At 53.6% G+C, this 22,081-nt stretch overlaps 1 protein-coding gene across 1 annotated transcript; it reads right to left on the bottom strand.

Annotated features, from left to right (window-relative positions):
* Window positions 1-935: 935 nt before the first annotated feature.
* On the bottom strand, window positions 936-21,918 carry SMC1A (structural maintenance of chromosomes 1A). The gene is made up of 25 exons (XM_029067427.2): window positions 21,773-21,918; window positions 17,565-17,753; window positions 16,559-16,671; window positions 15,998-16,201; window positions 15,036-15,274; window positions 12,189-12,447; window positions 11,821-11,961; window positions 11,302-11,384; window positions 10,711-10,918; window positions 9,722-9,907; window positions 9,410-9,589; window positions 9,162-9,308; window positions 8,922-9,059; window positions 8,403-8,519; window positions 8,203-8,309; window positions 7,481-7,622; window positions 6,998-7,143; window positions 6,675-6,828; window positions 5,044-5,154; window positions 4,046-4,202; window positions 3,568-3,722; window positions 3,285-3,436; window positions 2,777-2,846; window positions 2,271-2,381; window positions 936-1,649 (listed from the first exon to the last, which is right to left on the bottom strand). Exons 1-25 carry the CDS (start codon window positions 21,879-21,881, stop codon window positions 1,566-1,568), a joined length of 3,702 nt encoding a protein of 1,233 aa, XP_028923260.1. The 5' UTR covers window positions 21,882-21,918; the 3' UTR covers window positions 936-1,565.
* Window positions 21,919-22,081: the final 163 nt, after the last annotated feature.

Below are 22,081 nucleotides of genomic sequence, written 5' to 3'. Positions count from 1 at the left end.
GAGAGAGAGAGAGAGAGCACATGCACTACTGGGGAAGGACAGAGAAGAGGCTGGAGAAGAAGTTAGGGCACCATTGATCTGCTTTGTCTTCATGAAGGCAATTGTCTCAAGATCTTCGGGCAAGAAACCAAGGAAGTTATGAAATTAGATCCTGCAGTGAAGGGGAGGAAGCTGGAAGGAAGGAGCTGGACTGCAGTTGACCACCATAAACTGGGTTTGAGGGAGCCCTAAGGGCAGAGAAGGAAGACGTGACAGCCAGCGAAGCCCAATCTGTCTTTAGGCCCTGCAGCCTCATGACTGGCCCTAATTCCCAGAGATGACATGAAATGCCTCAAATAGGCGGAGCCTGCTGCCTCCCCCCGTGGCTGAGACGATTGGTCTGGGTCCTCCAACTAGAATACCGAAAGCCAGACCCGTTATCATCCCGGTCTTTTGGACCCAGTGGAGCCACCTTATTCCCAAACTCTTCAGAATTCCATAATTCCAGGCTCTCTAGATCAATAGTCTTAGATCTTGGAAAAACTGTTTTTCCAGCTCTGAAAAATCTAGCCACCCGGGCAGTCAGGCTCTCTATAGGTGTTTGGTCTTCCATTGGCATCCTGACACTATAGTCCCAGGGCCAAGGGTGGCCTGGAAGTGGCATTGGTAAATGAAGATGAGCCAAGCTCATGCCCTCTTTCTCTATGGCCCAAGGGTTCGGGTTGGCATCCTGCCACCATCCTCAACAAGCATTTCATTCTTGAGTGCCCACTGGAAAGCCCAGCACAACCGCGGGACACACAAGAGTTTCAAAAGCTCAGACACCACCTTAAGGCTCCCCCTCCTCCACCGCGCTGCCTGCTAGGTCTCTGGTTGAGCCTCGACCAGCAGCTCTTCCTCTGGGACTCCTTGTCCACCCACTGTCTCAGAGAAATGAAACTAAGCTCTAACTCCTCTTAAAAGAGAGATGTCCAAATCTTTATTCCTTTTCAAATACACGCACAAACCCACGAGGACACCTGGTGCTAGCCCGGGTGGCAGGGGAAGCCCGGTACGGGGCGGGAAAGGGGACCTGTCCCATCTGGTGCCCCTGCAGAAATCAGAACACTCTGTGGCTCCAGTGATTTGAGTCAAAGGTAAATCTTCCTCTTCTTCATATTTTGGTAGTTGAGTATAAATACCATGATTCTCTACAAAACGGGGGTTTTCGGGGGGAGAGGAGGATGGGGCCTGGAAGTCCAATCAGGCAGCCTAAGGTTGGAAGGAATGGGAAGTTGGGGTAGCTCCAGGGAGCTTGTTTCCGCTCCCCACTGCAGCTTCTCTTTACCACGATTGCTTGTCAAGCTGCAGGCCAGAGTGGAAAGAGAAGGGGACCGTTTTCCAATGGAATCTACTTGCAGGGATGTCAGCCGTCCATCTCGGGCCGAGGCAGGATCCACGGACCGCTCCCTCTCTCTAGGACCCCATCTCTTATTGGCTTCGGAGCAGGGTCCCCGCGATTCTGAAATGCAGCTTTGGGAATGCAGACAGGGAAAGTACAAACAAATCCCAAGAGGAGATGATCGGGGAAGAAGGGGGTAGCCAAGTTACTGCTCATTGGGGTTGGGGTTGGCATCTGGGTACTTGGTGAGGTCGAAGGTCAGGACCTTGCTGATGACGCAGTCCCCTTGCTGGAAGTGGCGAGGGAAAACAAAAACAAAAAAAAAATAAGATTAAATGGGGTGTTAGAAGCCATTTCCCCAGATGTATCTAAAACTACAGAGACAAGAAAACAGCCAGCTGACTTGTTTCCTCCAGCCTTCCTTTCTGAGAATGGGGTACACACAGGATGGGAGTGGGAGGAAGTAAAAGGATCTGGTAATGCCAGGCACACTCACAGGTCCGCTTCAGCCTCGGGGGAGACAAACACCATGTACCCTTGCGGTCTTCTGCATTCCTTTCCTCTGTATTTGGCTCTTCTCTCCCCTGCCTTATCTCTCTCTCTGCCACTTTCCCCCTTCTCTGTACCCTGTGCTCTCTTCCAAGACATAGTGGCCAGGCCTCACTGTGCTGGCTAAACCTCCGGGAAAGTAGGAGTGTTTCCAAAAGCATGGAAAGTTGTCCCGTAGTCTGACTCATCCCAGGTAGGCACATTCAATTCCCACTCACTACCCCTCTGCTGACTGTAATGTTCACTTCTCGCCCTAAGAGGCCGGCCTGTGACATTCCATCCCCTGGGGAGCTGGGCTTTTTTGGTACCTCGGATGTCAAGCCGGACGCCACGTTCCGGAACTCACCCAGCCACGCCTTACCTCTGGGTAAACCCCGATGAGGCTCTCAGCCTTGGTGTAGAACTCCTCCTTGAGCGAGATGACGATGGCCTGAAAGTTACAGGTTGACTGCTCCTTGATATAGTTGGCGACCTGCAGAAGGGACAGAGCCAGGGATTTAGTGGAGTTTGGACGAGTCTGAAGTCCGGAGCTCAAGTCCATATTGGCTGCAGCTCCTGAAACTCAAGGAATGGGCTCCACTTGACTCTCTCTTGACCACTTGGGGAAGGAAAGGGGCTGAAGAAGCACAGCCTTTTCCCATCTGCCTCGCCCTCCGCCCTCCTCTCTTCTGCCTAGAGTCCTTCTAAATAGTAATAGTGTTAAGTGCTTATTGTGTGTAGTGGACTTTACTAAGGTTTGGGAAATTAGACACAGTCTCTGTCTCTCAGGGAGCTCACCAGCTAAGAGCACAGTGAGGACGGGCTCCCCCTCAACTGCATTTTCTCCCAGAAGCTGCTTTTCCTACACCCTAAGTTCTCCACACTCACCTTCCCAATGTTGGTGTTGTCCAGGGCTGCGTCAATTTCATCCAGAACAAAGAAGGGGGCTGGTTTGTAGCTGGGAAAGAGAGAGTTGGTGAACCAAGTCAGGCCCTGCTTTCCAGCAGCGACCCAGTGTAAGCATTGAAGAGGCCAGACAGGGTAGACACCATCCCACAGCGCCTTAGCTCCAGAACAGAGCCGTCCTCTCCATTCACTCCACCTTCCCTTCCCACCAAGACCCAGACCTGGAGGTCCAGCCCAACCGAAGCCAGCCAGTGCCCCAAAGACACGGCTAAATTTCTTCGGCTGGCACACCACATCCTGGGAAACCGGTCCCACAGTGCAGGAGAAGGGGCTCCTGAGTTCCCCCAAAACACACGGCAAAGCCTGCGGTTCTCCCTTCTGCCTCGGACCCGGGCTCTGGCAAATCGACTGGGTGACCTCCACTTACAACTGCCCCTTTGCCCGTCACTCAGTACTTTCCAAGGCGATCCGTGGGATGAACGTCCATTACCTGTGGATGGCAAAGAGCAGGGCCAGGGCAGCTACTGTCTTCTCTCCTCCGGAAAGATTGTCCATGGGCCGGAAACGCTTGCCAGGTGCGACGCAGTTATAGTTGATGCCATCCAGGTAGGGCTCCTCAGGATTCTCAGGGCCAAGGAATGCCTGGCCGGGACAGGAGAGCGGGGTCAGGGATGTCACAGCTCTGAGCGGGGCGCAGAAGGGAGGTACGATGGGACAGAAGAGAAGAGGCGGGACACGGCTGAAGTATGTACGGCAGTTGGGCAGCTCCCCACCTGGGCGCTGCTGTTGCGTGACAGGGCCTTGTATATCTCGTCGATGTTGGTAGCCACAGACTCAAAGCAGGCGTTGAAGCGATCGAAGCGTTCCTTTTTGATCTGCTCAAATGCTTGTTTGGCCTTCTTGGCCCGTTTCCGGGCAGCCTCAAATTCTGCCAGAAGGACATGGGTCAGATTCCGGTTTCTGTGTCCGCTCTATCACACTCTCCCCTCCGAGGTGGAAAAGGGGCTCTCGTTGGCAGAGGCCCAGAAAGGAGAAAAAACCGTTGGCCCACGGTGCGCCAGGAGCCCTTGGCCCCAGGCCAACAAGTTAGGGAAGATGGGTTCGTCCTATGTGGGGAAACCACCACCCGGACAGACTCGTTCAATCCAGTTAGATGTCAGAGAGCCCTGCACCCGCCTCCCCACCCCACAACTCTGTTACCGACTTCACTCTAATTCCTGGTCCCATGCTCTGGCGGCACTGGGCTCTCACCATCTGAAGTCTCCTGGAACTTGTCCCGGACGCTCTCCAGCTTCTCCATGGCCTTCATGTTGGGGGCAGCGATGCGCTGCAGCACACTCTGCTGCTCATTCAGCTTCTGCTGCAGCGTGTTCATCTCCTGCTTGATCTCGTCCTCCGCCTGGGCATCCTGCAAACGCCAGCCTCATCAGCAGTCAGTTCTGGGCCTTGGCAGCCAGGCCCTGACATCCTCCCCTGGCCCCAGTGGGAGAAATGGTGTCCTTGTCCCCCTTCCTTGCCACAGTCAAGCCCCACTTGCTCCTGCCAAAAGGGACTGAGCTTTAGAAAAGCTGAGGCTTTTTCTCTCCTCCTGACCCTGCCTTTGGCTTCTCAAGAGTCACTGCCAATGCAACCCCTTGATAATTACAGACTGATGTGGCAGGAATTCTTCCCCAAGGGCTCATAGCTGAGGATGAGCGAAGAGTCAGAAGGGCTGGGTGACTCCCATGGAGATAGGTTCTTCTCAACCCCACCAGTGTTGGAAAACAAATTGACCCCCTTTAAGCAACTTTGCCAGTCCCATTTTAGTTGAGAGGTGTGTGATCTAAAAGGAGCTGGACTCTGATCTGGAATGGGAGGGGAAAGGGGCAGCAGCCGAGGGCTTGCTTCTCCTCTCCCAAAGAGCGGCGAGGGAGCAGAGAAACAGGGAACACACCAAAATGCGGCTCGGCGGGAAGTTGGCAAGGGAGGAGAGAGCCTCCGCTTCCCCGGCAGCACTCTGGAGAGTCTGTCCCTCTCTCCCAGTATCAATGTAGACACTTCTGCTTACACTCCTCACTGTCCATTTAGATGAAACAGAAGTCCAGCAACTTTCTGTTGGCCGGCAAACCTGCCGGGCCCCTGCGTGGTGGCGGATGCATCACCCTCAAAAGCCTTCTGGACTTCAGATCTGGGCAAGAGGATGGACCTTTGAGCCTGAGGCCAGATGCAGAGGATGACCGTGGAGCCCCCAGACCCTGGAGCCCCCTCACCTTCAGGTCCTCGCACAAGTCACTGTAATCGATCTCTATGAGCGCCTCACGGGCATAGATGTTAGACGTTCTCTGGGAGCCGCTCACAGACTCATCCCCCTGGGAACCGCCCTAGGACGGTGAGAAAGGAAGAGGTACAGTTCACACACTTGGACTTGACACTGAGGACCCTGGCACAGGGATGAAGAAAAAGCTGACAAGAGACAGTGGAGGGTCTGCTTTCCCCAGCCCAATCTATCCTATTTATTGAGCGCTTACTGTGCACAAAGAAAAGAATAATAATTGTGGGATTTGTTGTGCTCATTTTGTGCCAGGCACTGTTACTGAGTGCCGGGGTGGATTCAAGCAAATCAGGTTGGACACAGTCCCTTTCCCACATGGGGCTCACAGTCTTAATCCCCATTTTACAAATGAGGGAACTGAGGCCCAGAGAAGTGAAGTGACTTGCCCAAGGTCACAAAGCAGACAAGCGGCAGAGCTATGATTAGAATCCATATCCTTCTGACTCTCAGTCCCGTGCTCTAACCACTATACCACGCTGCTTCTCAATGAACTAAGCACGTGGGAGAATACAATATGATAGAGTTGGTGGACACATTCCATGCCCACAACAAGCTAACAGGAGGGGAGATAGACGTTAATATAAATTACAGGTAATACGTACATTGTGGGGTTGAGGGGGAGGTGAAAAAAAGGAGCAAGTTCAAGGGTGATGTAGAAGGGAATGGGAGAAAAGGAAATGCGGGCTTAGCCGGGGAAGGCCTCTCGGACAAGATGTGCCGTCAATAAGGTTTCAAAAGTGGTGAGAGTAATTGTCAGATAGGAAGAGGGAGGCTGTTTCGGGTCAGTGGCGGGATGTGGGCGAGAGGTCAGTGGCGAGAGAGACGAGATCGCGGTACAGTGAGTAGGTGGGACTTAGAGGAGCGAAGTGTGTGAGCTGGGTTGTAGTGGGAGAGCAGTGAGGGAAGGTAGGAGGGGGCGTGGTGACAAGCTTGTTTAGGAGCAGGCTTCAACTGAACATGGACTTGGCTGGCCTGGCCCCCCCCCCCCCCCCAACCCCAGCCTTCCCCTCTGCCCCTTCAACTAACTACCGAGTTTGAAGCCTGGGAAAAGTCTTACAGTTACAGCCCACCTCTTGGCGGGGAGAAAAGAAGCTGCATAGACCAGTCACCTAAATTTACTTCCTGCTCTAGGCAGGAGGTGAAGAATCACCAGGGGCCAAAACAGCAGCAGAAAAAAGAATGGGCAAGAAGAGTGCAAGGCCAGGTCCTGAAAGGAACAGCCCATGGCAGGGAAAAAGCACTCCACAACTTAATGATGATAATAATAATAGTGACACTTGTTAAGTGCTTACTTTGTGCCAGGCACTGCACTAAGCCCTGGGGTAGATACAAGATAATTACGTTGGACACGATCCCTGTCCCACATGGGGTTCACAATCTTAATCCCCATTTTACAGATGAGGAAACTGAAGCGCAGAGAAATGAAATGACATGCTCAAGGTCACAGAGTAGACAAGTTGCAGATCCGGATTAGAACCCAGGTCCTCTGACTCCCAGGCCCATGGTCTTTCCACGAGGCCATGCTGCTTCTCGACTTGCCCGACAACCAGCGAGGCAGCCCCGGCTCACCTCTTCCTGGCTAATGTCATCCATGGTGCCCTTGGACAAGGGCAGTTTGATGTCCTGCATCTTGCAGGCCTGCAGGAGGTTGTGCCGGTCACTGCGCTTCTGCTCCAGCTTCGTCTCAATGGCCGTCACCTCCTTCTGCAGGTGGGTCATTTCCCTGGAAGCACAGGGGCAGGATTATTTTTTGTAGCGGCAGGGATGGGGACTAGAACTAGAATCCTCCCCACCGCCCTCTGCCAAGTCCCGCAGGGAGGAACGAGAGGCATGATCTGGCCCCAGGAGCAGGAATCAAATCCAGGCCAGTTCCCTAACAGGCCGTCACTCACTTGTTGGCCCCTCCCAGCTTCTTACGGATCTCCTCCATCTCATGGTTCTTGTCGTTCACCTCGGACTTCTTGGCCAGGTGCTGGTTCTTCAGATCCTGAAGCTGTGCCATCGTCTCGTCGATGATCTTCATGTGTCGCTGCTCCTCCTGGATCCAGAAGGGGGTGGGGGGCAGTGAGTGCCATATATCACCCCCCCTGCAAAAGGGTCAATGTTCACGTCCATTCTTTTCTTCGACCTGGGCTAGCATCCTCTTCCACCCAGAAAGTCCCATCCGCTTATAGTCCCTCTCCCCCGCCTCACAGTCTTACTCCTTAGTATTCAGGTCCCTCTCCTGGCATTTTTGGCACTCCCCCCGCCACCCCCCAGCCCTATCCCCTCTTCTCCTCAATATCTGAGGACTCCTAAATGCCCGCCCTGAACGAGGCACTCTGCAACCAGCATCCTCCTCACTCCTCTCCTCCCACATCCCGCCCGTACTGTACCTTCTTGAGCTTCTCAATTTCATTTTCATCCTTCTTCACTGTCTGTTCCCACATGTGAACTTTCTCCTGATCCTCCTTCAGCTGGTTCTTCTCGAAGTCTAGCTGGATCCCTAGTCGGGTCTTCTGGTTCTCAAATTCCAAGCTATCGACAGGAGGCCAAGTCGTGGGCTGAGACCGGGCCCTGCCCACGTACCAGTCTTCTAGGTTCCCCAAACAGTCCCAGGAGGAGGAGGGCAGGGGGTTTAAGGGGGAATCAGACCATCTATTTCGAAGTTTGGTGATCTGTGAGCAGTTACTCCTATCTCTGCTCAGACCTGAGCCTACTCTTTCCCAGCTACGAAAATGGATTTCTGAGATGTACTCGGCAGCAATTCTACGGGCCAAATTTGAGTTAGTGCACAGTTTGTGACTACGAAACTGCCCTCCTCTGCCAGCAGCCCAGGAGCCCTCAGCACCTCAGTCCACTTCCTACCAGTGATGTAGGGTAGCTGAGCCGGCCCCCTCAATTCCCCAACCACCTACCATTCTCCCCTCCTCTTGCAAAAGTGAGCAAAGCTGGCATTTATCTGGGCAAGAGAATCCTGTGAATATCATGGGAACCCCCAAGAAGACCTCCATCCTAGACTTGGCCCTGCAGAACAGCCAATCTAGGGGCGGGGCAAGTTTCCGGACGAGGGGAGGAGACGCTTTATTGGGATTCCCCGGAGCTGTCCATCACCTACCGCTTCTTGGCGATCTCGTTCTGCCGCTTCACCTTCTCCTCTTCAAATTCCCGGATGTTGCGGACACCGATCTCCCGGCAGAACTCTTCGAACACTTCATCCTCCACCTGGAAGGGGGCCCACTCCTGTCAGAGCTCTGTCCTGGACCCAGCCCCCGCCACCGGCCTCCCACCTCACTGTGCCAGCCTTCCGTCCCATACCTGGTTCATCTTCTCTTTCAGGTCCTTCATCTCCCGCTCCCGGCTCTGTATGATCCTCTTGATGTCATTGATGCGGGGCCCGAAGTTGGCTAACTCACTCTCCAACTTGGACTTCTCCTGTGGGGAGGCAGAAGGAGGGTGAGGAATAGTTGGGGAGGGATCCAGCCTTGTGCTTGGGACGCCGCACGGGTGGGAAGAGGCACATCTGGGCCAGAGAGCAAGGCCCAGCCTTGAGAGATGACAGAGAAGCATTTGAGGCAGTGGGGGATTCCGTGCCTCTGTCCATTCTTGGGAATGGGGCCCAATATCCTGCTCGGGGCACCTCTGCCTGTGGCCATCTAAAGGAGGCTCCATATAGGATGTGCAGGGAGATAGCAACGGGCAACCGAGGGGAGGAAGCAGGTGATGACTCGTTATCCCTAGGACAGGAAGCTTGCTCAGAGGTGGCGGGGCAAGGTGCCCTCATGTTTAAGGGGAAGAAAGGGGACATCCTAGCTTCCGTGTACATCCGGACTCCACCTGAAGGTTGAGAGCAAGGTGCCGAGTCTTGGTCTGCTCCAGGTCGCTTTGTGAGTACTTGAGTCGCATCTGCAGCCCGTGGGCTTGGGACTGGACCTGCCGCAGCTCCGCTTCCTTGCGCTTTGCCTTCATTTGCTCCTGAGATGCAAGAGGACCGGATCTGTGGGTAGGGTAGGGGGTGCCAGAGCCCTCCGCTTCCCAACCATCTCCCACTGCGCTGCGCTCTCCCCTAGCACTGACCTTCAGCTCCTCCGTCAGCCGCTCCTTCTTCTCCTTCAGCTTGTCCACGGCCTTCTCATCCCACCGCCGGGCCTTGGCTTTCAGGTCGCTGGCCCCGCCCGAGATCACCCCTGACTTCTGGAACAGGGTCCCATCTAGGGCCACTGTCTACACCCAGACAGGGAGGAAAAAGGGCACGTGAGGCCGGACGGCCCGAGGTACCGGGCCGTCCCCTGCCGCCTGGCCCATCCCCCCGGCGTCACCCGCACCTTGTGTCGCTGATGGCCGCCGAAGGCGATGCGGCGGGCATCCTCCACGTTGTCGCAGACCAAGGCGTTGCCACAGGCATACTGCAGGGCCTTCTTGATGTGGGGTGGCTCGTAACGGATCACGTCAATCACCAGCTTAGCACCCTTCAGCTCCCGTAGCTTTTCGTCTGTGGGCTTCACCTGGTGGTCAGGAGAGAGGACGCTTGGTGACGGGGGCCCTCCCTGGGGCCACTGACAGACCTATCTGATGCCACCAACCTGTGTTCTGAGTGATCCCCGTTGCAGGCCCTTCCCGTCGCAGGGTTGCCTTACCTCCAGGTAGTCAAGGGGCAGGAAGGTTTCGGGCTCCCCACGCTGTTCCTTGATATACTGAATGCAGTCCCGGCCTGTCTTCTCCGAGTCCACAATGATGGCGTCCATGTTCTTGCCCAGCACTTTGGTCACGGCAATCTGGTACTTCTTCTGGGTAGGCTGGCACAGATCGATGAGGCGCCCGTACTTTTGGAGGGATAGGAAGAAAAGAGAGTTTGAGGCTTTACTAAGTGCTCGGGAGAGGGCCACAGAGTTGGTAGACACGATCCCTCACCACATGAGAAGCAGCGTGGCTCAGTGGAAAGAGCACGGGTTTAGGAGTCAGAGGTCATGGGTTCTAATCCCGGCTCCGCCACTTATCAGCTGTGTGACTTTGGGCAAGTCATTCCACTTCTCTGGGCCTCAGTTACCTCATCTGTAAAACGGGGATGAAGACTGTGAGCCCCACGTGGGACAACCTGATGACCCTGTATCTAACCTGGCGCTTAGAACAGTGCTCTGCACATAGTAAGCACTTAACAAATACCAACATTAATTGACATCTGGAGCACCTCATCTGTAAAATGGGGATTAAAACCGTGAGCCTCACGTGGGACAATCTGATTACCCTGTATCCCCCCAGCGCTTAGAACAGTGCTTCTCACAGGGTAAGCGCTTAAATACCACCACCACCACCCAGCCATAGATTATAGCCATAGTAACCAGTCGATTAGACCGTAAGCCTGTCAAAGGGCAGGGACTGTCTCTGTTACCCATTTGTACATTCCAAGCGCTTAGTACAGTGCTCTGCACATAGTAAGCGCTCAATAAATACTATTGAATGAATGGATAGATGTTATACCGACGTGACCCCTGGTGGCCAATGAAGGATTAGTACTGGTCCCCCACGGGCAGAGACTGTCACGTCACTGTCTATTCTGGCACGGGTGTGTCCTCAGAGTGTGTCCGGGGTGGCCACATCGGGTGGCCACCACCTCAACATTACGTACCACAGAGCCAGGGTAGAGGCGCTTGATGCTTTCCATGATCTCGGCTTTGCGCTGCTGCCGGCTGCTTTCCTGCCGGTCGATGCGGGCGTCCCCCAGCTGCTCCATCACCTGGTTCAGCTCCTTGTTGATCTCATCGATGCGCCGCTTGGCCAGCTCCACCTCTTCGGTCAGTTCCCCCTCCAGCTTCTTCTGTTCCTCCAGGGACTGCCTGGAGAGAGAAACGGAGAAAGAAAGGGAAGAGGGAAAGGCAGTGCGTGAGCTCACACGCAGCCAGTTACATAATGCTCCCAGGGGGTCTAGACTCTAAGCTCATGGTGGGCAGGGAATGTGTGTGTGTTCACTGTTATATCGCTCTCTCTTTCCCAAGCACTCAGTACAGTGCTTGGCACACAGTAAGTGATGAATAGATATGAGTGACTGACTGACAAAGGGGTGGGGGTGTGTTGGGGGGACAGGACAAGACAGGTAGGAGACAAGTCCTGGGTCGGGGTGCTGTCTACTCTACACTCGAGATGGAGGGGGGAGAGTGGGAGCGGGACAAAGATCATCTGATCAGCTGCAGAGGATGACCAAGGGGTAGGCCTTGCGTACTTGCTGGTAGCGATGTACTCCTCCAACTTCTCAATTCTCTTCTGGTTCTCCTCGATCTCCCGCAGCTTCTGTTTGATCTTGGCCTTTGGGACACAAACGGAAACTTGTAGGTTGTGGGGAGCGGCCAGGAAGTTTCTGGTAACCAAGCCTAGAAGCCAGGAGAGCTCCTTCCGCCCCAGCCCATTACCCCCACCCTAACAGAGCTAGTCGGCGCTGGTGCCCGGGGAGAGGGGGAGCGGTGGCTAAGGAGCTGAAATGGCTAAACCCTCCTGGGGTAACGGGGCCATCTCCCCTTTACCCTGTTCAGTCCCTGAATTCTACTAAAACAGAGTTCTGTCCCCTCGCCTCATGCCCCAGGAAGGCTCTTTCCCGCCCTGTCCTAAAGCCATCCAAGGCCAGAGATACCTCCTCCCACCACAGCCAGCCAGAGTCCTAGCTCTTCTGCCAACTTTCTGGCCACCACCTGCTGTGAACAGGTTAGAGCTTGCCCAGGGTAATCCTGGCCAGAGCCCCACCCACCTCCGTCTCCACTTTCTTCCTCTCCTCCAGATCTAAGCGGTCTTGGTCAGCCTTTTGATCCCGGTTGAACTTCTCCAGTTCCTGGGCAAGAGTGGCTGCCCTCTTGCTGGCCTCTTCTTTCAGTCGGTGATATTTCTTCACCTGGTGAGGGAAAGCACATAGCTCGGAACCCTCACGGCTCCAGGCAGCAGGCTGGGGATGGTGATGCCCAACCGACCCCCACCTCGTGCCCAGCGACGCCACCAATCCCACTGCAACCGAGCAAGGAGAGGCCCCCACATTATCTTCCCCAGGTCCCCCCTTTTCCAGGAGACTAGAAATCAATTTTGGCCTTGGCATCTTGGCATCTGACAGATCCCGTCAATAACCTGATTTTCCTCTAGTGTCAGGTCCCGCCCCTGGCTCTGGCTCTCCTCTTCCATCCGCTCTTCAAACTCTTGGCGGGCCTTCTCTACTGACAGCATTTCCTTTTCTAGCTCATCCATGTCTCCCTTGCGCTTTTTGTACTGCTTCTGGGCGTTCTGCAGGGACTTCTTGGCTGCCTCCAGCTTCTTGATTTTGTGCGAGGTGTTCTCCTTCGCCTTGATGTATTGTGGTCGCTTCTGGTTCAGCTCTGAGTCTTTCTCCCTTTAGGGGAGATAAAGAAAATCCAGTTATGGGAGAGCCTGAAGGGGCTTGCCCCCTCCTCACCCCTCCAACTGCCAAGAGGGGAGAGGCTTATTTGAATCTTTGTGGGGGGAAATGAGGGAGAAAGTGGCCCTAGGGATAAAAAGCCCTTTCTAGAAATGGGTCCCATCTCCTTTCCTAAACCCTTTCCTGTCCTTGTTGGCCAACGACCCCTCCCCATCCTTCCGGTTCCACACGCTTGCAACCTTGGGGTCATCTGGGCCTCCTTGATCTGTCTTTAAGTGGTACCACTTTTTCCAATAATACATCACAGAGCCACTCCTTTGTTTTGCCACCGTAAGTCCACCAGCCTGGCACAAGTCCTCGATATTTCCCAGCTGGATTGTCGTAACTGTATCCTAGTTTTCCTGTCCCGCCCCCTCAGCCTCTCATATACCGCTGCCCAAATCATTTTTCTTCCCTCTTCAGAAGACTCCGATGGCTCCCCATTGCCTCAAGATGTAAAACCACTTAGACTCTGAGCCCCATGTGGGACTAGGACTATATCCGATTTGAGTAACTTGTTTCTACCCCAGGACTTAGAACAGTCCGTGATTCATACCAAGCTCTTAAAAATACAATAATAATAATAATAATAGTAAACACTAAGACTTCTGACCATTGGCCTCTAGTCTCTCCATCAGCTAGCTGCCCTCTTCCTCTTCTGCGCACCCCAGCCTGGGCTCTCCATGCCTTTCAGGCAAATTTCCTAACCATCCCTCACTTTCGATTCTTCTTTTTCTGACCCCTCACGTTGTTCTTCTTAGCAGCACCACCCAGCCTTCTCAACTTTGCCAAATCACATTCCCCTCCCCAAACCATAAATCATTCCGTGATTCATTTCTCCACCCTGCCATCCCCTCAACCACTTCAACACTCATGAATCAGCTCACGGACTGATCTGTTGTTATTTGATTCACTTTTAACTATTGGATATCTGTCACCTCATTGCCGCCTGTCTTCCCCCATTAGCCTGTAAGCTCCTGGCAGCATGGACCAGGTATTCTACTGCTTCTGAAAATTCCCTACAGTCTGCACACAGCCACTCAAATACTTTTGAGCATCGTCATCATCATCAGTGGTAATATGAGAGTTTACAGGATGCAGAACACTGCACTAAGCGGTTAGAAGAGTTGGTACATATGTTCCCCTACCACAGTGAGCTTAGTCTAGAGGGTGAGATGGATATTAATATAAGTAATGTATAATATATGGTGGTAGTGCTGATGATAGTGAACAACTAAAAAAGAAAAGGCTTCTCTGCTACCCAGCTGCCCGAAGACATGGGAGCCTGGTCTCCTCAGAGGCCTTTACACTAGTCCCCCCAAGAGGATGGAGAGGGCAAGGCAAACCGCCCGCTACGGACAAATGAGGGTCAAAAATGACCTTGGCTAGAGGGGAGGGTGAGAGAAGAGCGAGGGGACCAAGTACCGTGATGTTGGGATTCAGAAGGGCCCTCCTCCAGCCTGACTCCACGACCTTTCTGCAGGACCTACAGCCTCTTCTCTCCTCTTCCCCCATCACCTTGAACTCTTGGGCCTGGGTCCTCCCATATACCCAGCTGACAACTTCTTCAGCTAACCCCATCTTGAAGTCTTCACTCTGCCTAAAGTCATCCCCTCACCACCCCCCCAACCTGGATCATACTGTCTTTAAGCTGCGGCTCAAGCCACAAATACCTGAACGGCTCGCTCTCTCATGTTTTGCCAAGCCATGTCCTTGCCCTTCTCCTTTAAGGTTTTCCTAACTTCATCCCTGTTGCTCTGCTCACCCCACCCATCGCGAATCTCCCGGCACTCGGCCACATCTCTCTATATCAGTATAAAGATTTCAAGCCACAAATTTGTCGTCCCCCACTTTAGACAAAGTTCTCAATTGTTGACAATTTTGCTTTCTATTTCCGTCAGCCCTCGAAACAGTGCCCTGCCCAAAGCTGGGCCTCAAAAGGCTACCCTCGAGGCTTCGTTCAGGATCGGTGCTGGGTGGAGGAGAGAGACAGGGAGGCAGCGTGCATCTAGTCGGGGGGAAAAGCATTACCTAAGTGGCCCTCAGGAAAGTGTCATTATTTCCTCACAGGAACTGGGCCCAATTTAATAATAGTAGTAATAATAATTGCTAAATGCTTACTTTGTACCAAGCACTGTACTAAGCGCTGGAGTGGATATAAGCAAATCGGGTTGGAAACAGTCCCTGCCCCACATGGGGCTCAGTCTTAATCCCCATTTTACAGATAAGGGAACTGAGGCACAGAAGTGAAGTGACTTGCCCAAGGCACACAGCCAAGTGGCAGAGTGGGAATGAGAACCCAGGTCTTTCTTGTTCCCAGGCCCGTGCTCGATCCACTAGGCCACACTGCTTCACCCCTTGCAAACAGCTCATTGTAGAAAGACAGCACTTCCTTCTCCACACCCCTCCAATCTTCCTGCAACGTCTAAAATGGCATCTTCTCATCAGGCTGGACGTCGCCAGCCCCAGCCTCCATCCCGGCTATTCCCCTCCAGCTCTGAGAAGTAGGGGAGTAGCCTGGCTGCCCTCGCCAGCCCCCTCACTTGATCTCTTTCTCGATCTGCTGTTGCTCCCGCATCATCTTGCCCAGTTCCTTCTTCTTGTCTTTCAGCTCATCCTCCACCTTGTCCATGCGCTTCTTATCCTTGTCGATCTCCTTGTTCTTGGAGCCCAATTCCTTGTTGAGCTTCTCGATCTCTGTCTCGTTGTGGTACAGCTTGAAGAGCTGCAGTTGCACCTGAGCCCGCACCACCTCGTCCTTCAGCCGCTGGTATCGATCCGCCTGCCCCGGGGAAAGAGAGACGAGGGTACAGGTGGCGAGGAGCCCCGCTCTGGCCCTGCCCCACGAAGGGACCGTAGCTGACAGGGGCCAACCCAGCAGTTGTCAAGTCTCACTAAACTTCTCCTCCTCGACTTGGGTGACAGCAAGAACCGGGGAAGATATACCTAGGGACTGTGGGGATGGGGGTTGGGGGCGTCTCAGAGACATCAGAGCTTGTAAGAGGCTTTGCAGACCCTACAGGGGTCAAGAAGGTCCCTTGCCAGCTGGGCCACTGGGACTAGAACAGAGGAACGGTGGGTGACGGGACGTAGGCCTCCGCCATCGTTTGATTCTACCCCAAGTCCAAAGTCCGTCAGCATGATTCCCCCATCAACATCAGTGCTTTCCAAAAACCCAGAGCGGGACTTGGACTACACGGTTTTGAGTCAGGGCAGATATTTAAGCCCAAAAGGGACCCCTCCATCCCCATGGTAAGAAAAACCCAAGGGACGGAGCTCTCCTTCAGAGACGGTCTCTAGGATCTCGACAGTAAAGGCTTCCTCACTTTATGCTCTACCCCGACCCAAACCTCAGAGCCTCTCCTGTTTCAGTCACCGCATCCATTTCAGAGGCGGAAAGAAACCTCATCAAAGCCCCGGAGTGTGTTATCGGGGGGGGAGGGACCCAGGACTCCATTCCCCCACCCACTCTCTCCCAGCCACAAAGAGAGCCCCTCGGTCCTACCTCTTCCTTCTCCTGCTTGGCCTCTTTGCGCTCTGCGGCAATATTCTTCTTGCGATGGTAATTAAACTGAGTGTCCTCCTCAGCCTTCACCATCTCCTTCTTCCGCTTGTCGTACTCCTGGGCCAGTTCCCCCGAGCGGCTGATCTCCTCAAAAAGGGCCGTCCGCTCCTTGGGGTTCTTCATGGCGATCGACTCCACCGCACCCTGACGGGCAACCGAAGAAATGGTTCATTCGGGTCCCAGCCAGGGAGGGAGCCCCTGGGATGAATCCAGCTCCGGGGACACACCAAACCTGGTTCCCCCAGTTCACCATTCTCCCTCGTCCCCATTTCCAAGGGCCACCCGGTCTACCTTTCCTTCTCACCTAGTTTGCCAGATATCAAGTGCTGCTGCCATGCAAGGGGACCACCTCGAGGTGCAAATTTCAAGGAGGGTAGGTCCTTGATATGGCAGCTACCCCTGCAGGGGCCCTTTGAAGCCTTCCCCCTGCTCATTCATTCATTCATTCATTCATTCATTCATTCATCCAATCAATTGTATACGTAGTTGCCATCCCTTTACCTGGAACACCAGGAAATTGCGTGCTTTGATGAGGATGCCCAGCTTCTCCAGCTCCTCGCTGTACTCATGCAACTGCACCACCTTGTTGTTGATCTTGTATTCAGATGAGCCCCCTGAAAGAGCCACACCAAACTCAGCGCCTATTCCCACTGGTCTCTCTGGGAACGCTAAAGCCACATCATCTCCCTAAACCGCTCCGGGCATGGCTTCCTCTCCCGAAACCCGCAAATCGCCCAACTCTTTTCTCCTCCCTGAAATACGGCTGTTTCAAGCTCCCTACTTCCTAGCCATCTGCTCTCTTCATCCGCTACCCGCCAGCTCCCACTCTTTGCTCCTCCCAAGGTGAACTTCTTTCTGAGCCTTGCTCTCGACTCTCCTGCGCCTTTGCCTTTATCGACCTCCGGTTTCAAATCCACCAGACAAAAACTTTCGATCGTCAATGCCCTCCTCCCACCCCTTCTTCCTCCAGGAAGCCTGCCCTGATCACTCGCCACCACCCCAGGTCATAACCACCCAACCGCCACCTTTCACACCTATGTATATACAGGCTTCCTTAGCATATATACAGAGTTTGAGCCACTTAATTATTCATCTAGTCCCTGTTCCATATGCTGTTCGCTATCATCACCTTGTATCCTCCCCGGCGCTTAGAACAGTGCTTTGCACATAGTAAGCGCTTAACAAACGCCATTATTATTATTGTTGTCAGCTGTTTCTTCAATCTGTACCCCCCCCCCCCCATTAGACCAAAGGATTCTTCGGGGTTAGGACTGGACTCTCCTAAGGCACAGCCCAGTGCCAGGCATACCGGAAGGGCTTAATAAATACAATAGATGGGTTCGTGGAATGGGTCATGACAGATTCTCAACAATCCCTCACCCAAACCCCCCCCACACACAATTCCTGTGGATTTCCTCAGAGTCCTTTACTAGATCTTGTGGCAAGCCACCTCTTCCTTACCCAAGAAGGCCACTCCTGGATGGGTCCGCCCCCCGCCGGGACTCACCCACGATGAGGCGGGCGAAGGTGCGGTCTTCGCCATTATCCTCCGAGTACACCATGCTGACAAAGGCCCGGTTGGCAGCCGGTTTGCCCACAGGGGCGCCATGGATCAGGTCCCGCAGAGTCTTCACCCGTAGGTTGCTGGTCTTCTCGCCCAGCACAAAGCTGATGGCGTCCATAAGGTTTGATTTGCCTTGAGAATGGGCGAGGGGAAGGAAACAAAGCATAGAGAGATTAGCCTCAGCTGCCTGGATTGGGATAAAAGCAACCGAGGAAGGGGAAAGGAAAAACAGAAGCGTGGACCACAAAGGGACCTGTGGAGAGGCTGCTTGTCCCCTCAGTACATACAGAGAGGAAGTGAGGCTCAGAGCGGGTGAGAGATGGCATTCACAGAAGGCGGACTGTGAGCTCCTTGTGAGCAGGGGACGTTTCTGCCAACTCTATTGTATTATCCTCTCCCAAGTACTTGGTACAGTGATCTGCATATAATAAGAGCTCAAAAAATACCCTGACTGATTAAAGGCAGTAAGACAGATTCGCTCAATCCTTTCACTAGCCTAAAGGTCTAGAAGGAAATGGGGACCCCAGTTCCAGACGAGCCCAAAGCCTCCATCTGGCTGGAGTGCTAGCAGAGCCTCCACAGAGCTTGGCACACTGAAACCCATTTTCTGCCCAGATCTCTCTCGTTACATTGCAGTTTCAATTAATCAGCGGCATTTATTGGGCACTTAGTCTGTGCACAGCACTGTACTAAGCACTTGGGAGAGTACAATGCAAAGAAGAGTTAGCAGATGCATTCCTGGCCCACAGCGAGCTTAGTGTCCCCGCACAGCCACATTACTTTGACCTCAAAATACACTCAAGGCCCCTTCTCTTTCCTCCACTAAAATACAATATAAACTCCTTCATCCCAAGTGATTGGAATCAAACACAATCCATTTATATGAAAACCTGGGGAGTCTATCTGTTTAAATGGGTTCTGGTGCAGCGAAATGACTTAACACCTAGTGGCTTTGATGCTGGCAACAACCCTAATTTCTAATAATCACGGGATGCTTCCCGGCCTCACACATGCCACCCATCCTGAAATGGCACCATCAACTACAGTGGAACTAAAAATAGTTCAAAAAAACCCACGAGCCACTGTACAGGGTAAGAGTCGTATAAGAGATAATTTGGTATACACCTTACTTCTCTCCCTTCCAATATCTCTTTCTCACTTCTCTTGAAGCATCCCTAATCTCTTCTCTTCCATGAGCCCTGCAGCTCTTCACACGAGCCACAGAAAATACCACTTAGAGAAATTGGCCACAGGTCGGAGCTCAAGGATTGGCAACATGTTTGACATTGAGCCGAGCCCAGAGAAGCTGCTGCTTAATTGTTCAGACTGATCCTGACAGAAGTCAATCAGAAGGCAGTTAAAATGGGTTCTTTGGATCAGTTTTCACACCTTTTATTTTTTTTCTGTGTCTGGAGGCTAGGGCAACACTTCTTTATTGTTGTTCCCAGGAGAATCCCTTGATGACAGGTAGCACGAATCAGCTGGACTTTAAAAACGGGCAAATGGAGGTACGGGTAGGACTGAGAACAAGTCCCCTCGCTAACTTCACCGTCCACTCAACAGTCCACCCAATAGACCCATTCACCTGAGGGACGCCTCTTCTCTCCCAATCAATCAACGGTGTTTATTGGAGGCTCACTGTGTGCAGAACACTCCACCGAGCACTTGGGAGAATACAATAAGTAGACCCAATCTCAGCCCACAGGGAACTCAGACACTTAAATATTGTGCCTGGATGCACGATCAGTTAATCAGTGGTGTTGACTGAGTGCTTAGTGTGTGCAGCGCACTTTATTACACGCTTGTGAGAGTGCAACAGAGTTCGTAGAGGTATTCCCTGCCCACTGGGAGCTTTCCGCCCTTAAAACCGTTAAAGCCATTAAAACCAATTAGGAATATGTACACAAGTGCTGTGGGGTAAATATCAAGTGCTTAAAGGATACAGATCAAGTGCTCATCCAAGAGGGTAGGGAAAATGAGGGCTTAGTCGGAGAAGGAAGGCTTTGTGGAGGAGACTGTGAGGAAGGCTGAGCGAGTGCAGTAATGGGATGATGCTTTTCCCTGGAGCAGCAAGGAGGGAAGAAGCGGCCATGGCTGTAGTGGAAAGAGCCTGGGCTTGGGAGTCAGAGGACGTGGGTTCCAATCCCAGCTCCGCCACTTGTCTGCTGGGTGACCTTTGGCAAGCCACAACTTCTCTGAGCCTGATACTTCATTCATTCAATAGTATTTATTGAGCCCTTACTGTGTGCAGAGCACTGTACTAAGCGCTTGGTATGTACAATTCAGCAACAGATAGAGACAGTCCCTTCCTTGTGACCGGCTCACGGTCTTAATCCATTACCTCATCTGTAAAATGGGGATTAAGTCTGTGAGCCCACATGGGACAACTTGATAACCTTCTGTCTACCCCTGTGCTTAGAACAGTGCCTGGCACATAGTAAGCGCTTAACAAATCCCATAATAATAATCATTATTAATAACAGACTTTTGATCACTAAGTTCAGGCCTTGTTGATAAAGGAAGTAGCGTGGCTCAGTGGAAAGAGTCCGGGCTTGGGAGTCAGAGGTCATGGGTTCAAATCCCGGCTCTGCCACTTGTCAACTGTGTGACTGTGGGCAAGTCACTTTACTTCTCTGTGCCTCGGTTACCTCATCTGTAAAATGGGGATTAACTGTGAGCCTCATGTGGGACAACCTGATTACCCTGTATCTACCCCAGCGCTTAGAACACTACTCTGCATATAGTGCTGAACAAATACCAACTTTATTATTCCCCCGATTAGACTGTAAGCCTGTCATTGGGCGGGGACTCTATCTGTTGCTGAATTGTCCATTCCAAGCGCTGAGTACAGTGCTCTGCACATAGTAAGCGCTCAATAAATACTATTGAATGAATTCTTCTTTGGAGAGAAGGGAACCTGTCTCTAGAAGCTGGCATGACCCTGAAAACGCCACCTCCAACGAAGCCCACCCGAACTCTTCTGACAGTGGCTCTCAACGGCTGGTTCGTCCCGCGCGATGGCAAACACCTTGGGGACGGGGCCGTGCCTCCTTACTCTTATCGGACTTTCCCAAGCCCTGGGTACAATGCTGTGCACACAGTGAGCGCTCGGTAGATACCACTGATTGATCGATTGGGTATTTTGCTGGCCACCTCAGCAGGGTTAACACCGCAATTCGGCGCTCGGGGCCGTGCAAGGCGGTGAGCGGAAGAGAAGGGAGGCGGGAGGAGTTTCTAATCCTGCCTGGCCCCCAAGAAGCCCACCGGCCTCCCGCCGGCCCCCCTGGGCCGGGATCAGTCAAAGCCTCAGGAGGGAAGCAGCCGGGGCTTGGGAGTCAGAGGACACGGGTTCGAATCTCGACTCTGCCGCTTGCAGTGTGGCTCAGTGAAAAGAGTACGGACTTAGGAGTCAGAGGTCATGGGTTCGAATCCCGGCTCTGCCACTTGTCAGCCTTGGGACTGTGAGCGAGTCACTTCACTGGGCCTCAGTGACCTCATCTGTAAAATGGGGATTAAGACTGTGAGCCTCACGTGGGACAACCTGATCACCCTGTATCTCCCCCAGCGCTTAGAACAGGGTTCTAAACATAGTAAGCGCTTAACAGATGTCAACATCATTATCATCGTCTGCTGTGTGACCTCAGGCAAGCCGCCTAACTTCTCTGGGCCACCTTTAACTCACCTGTAAAATGGTGGTATTTAAGCGCTATGTGCAAAGCCCCCTCCTAAGCGCTGTGTGTGGGGGGGGGGATACACAGGGTGATCAGATTGTCCCCCGGGGGACTCCCAGTTTTCAATCCCCTTTTTCCAGATGCGGTAACTGAGGCCCCGAGAAGTGAAGCGACTGGCCCACAGTCGCCCAGCTAGCAAGCGGCGGAGCCGGGCTGAGAACCCGTGACCTCCGACTCGCCAGCGCGGGCTCTTGCCACCGAGCCACGCTGCTTCTCGGGGGGGGGGGGGGGGGCGCAACCTGATGCCCCGGTACCGGCCCCAGCGCTTAGGACAGTGCCCGCCGCCTAGTAAGCGCTTAAAAGATGCCGCAGTTATAATGCTGAGCCGACGAGCTGCAGGGGAGGGGGGAGGTCGGGGAGGATGCGGAAGTGGCATGTCCGGGGCGGTGGCGGCGGGGGGGGACCGGCCCGGCCTCTCACCTGAGCCGTTGGGCCCGATGATGGCGGTGAACCTCCGGAAGGGGCCGATGATCTGCCGCCCCTTGTACGACTTGAAGTTCTCGATCTCAATGAGCTTGAGGAAGCCCATGGCGGCGGCGGCTTGCGGGGAGGACGAGGACCGGGCCGGGCCCGGGGCGCGCGCGCCAAAGCGCGCGAGGGAACGGCCGCGGCGCTCGCCGCCGACCCCAACTCTCGCGAGACGTCGCCCGCCCACCGTGGGCGTGGCTCCCTCCGCCCGCTGGGAGGGGAGGGCGGAGCTCTCGGGGCGAACCACTGCGGCCGTTTCCC

The sequence above is a fragment of the Ornithorhynchus anatinus genome, chromosome 6 (genome assembly GCF_004115215.2).
Source record: "Ornithorhynchus anatinus isolate Pmale09 chromosome 6, mOrnAna1.pri.v4, whole genome shotgun sequence".
In the NCBI taxonomy this organism is placed as follows: domain Eukaryota; kingdom Metazoa; phylum Chordata; class Mammalia; order Monotremata; family Ornithorhynchidae; genus Ornithorhynchus; species Ornithorhynchus anatinus.
The sequence above is the reverse complement of the archived record's forward strand: the minus strand, read 5'-3'. Positions and strand labels throughout refer to the sequence as shown.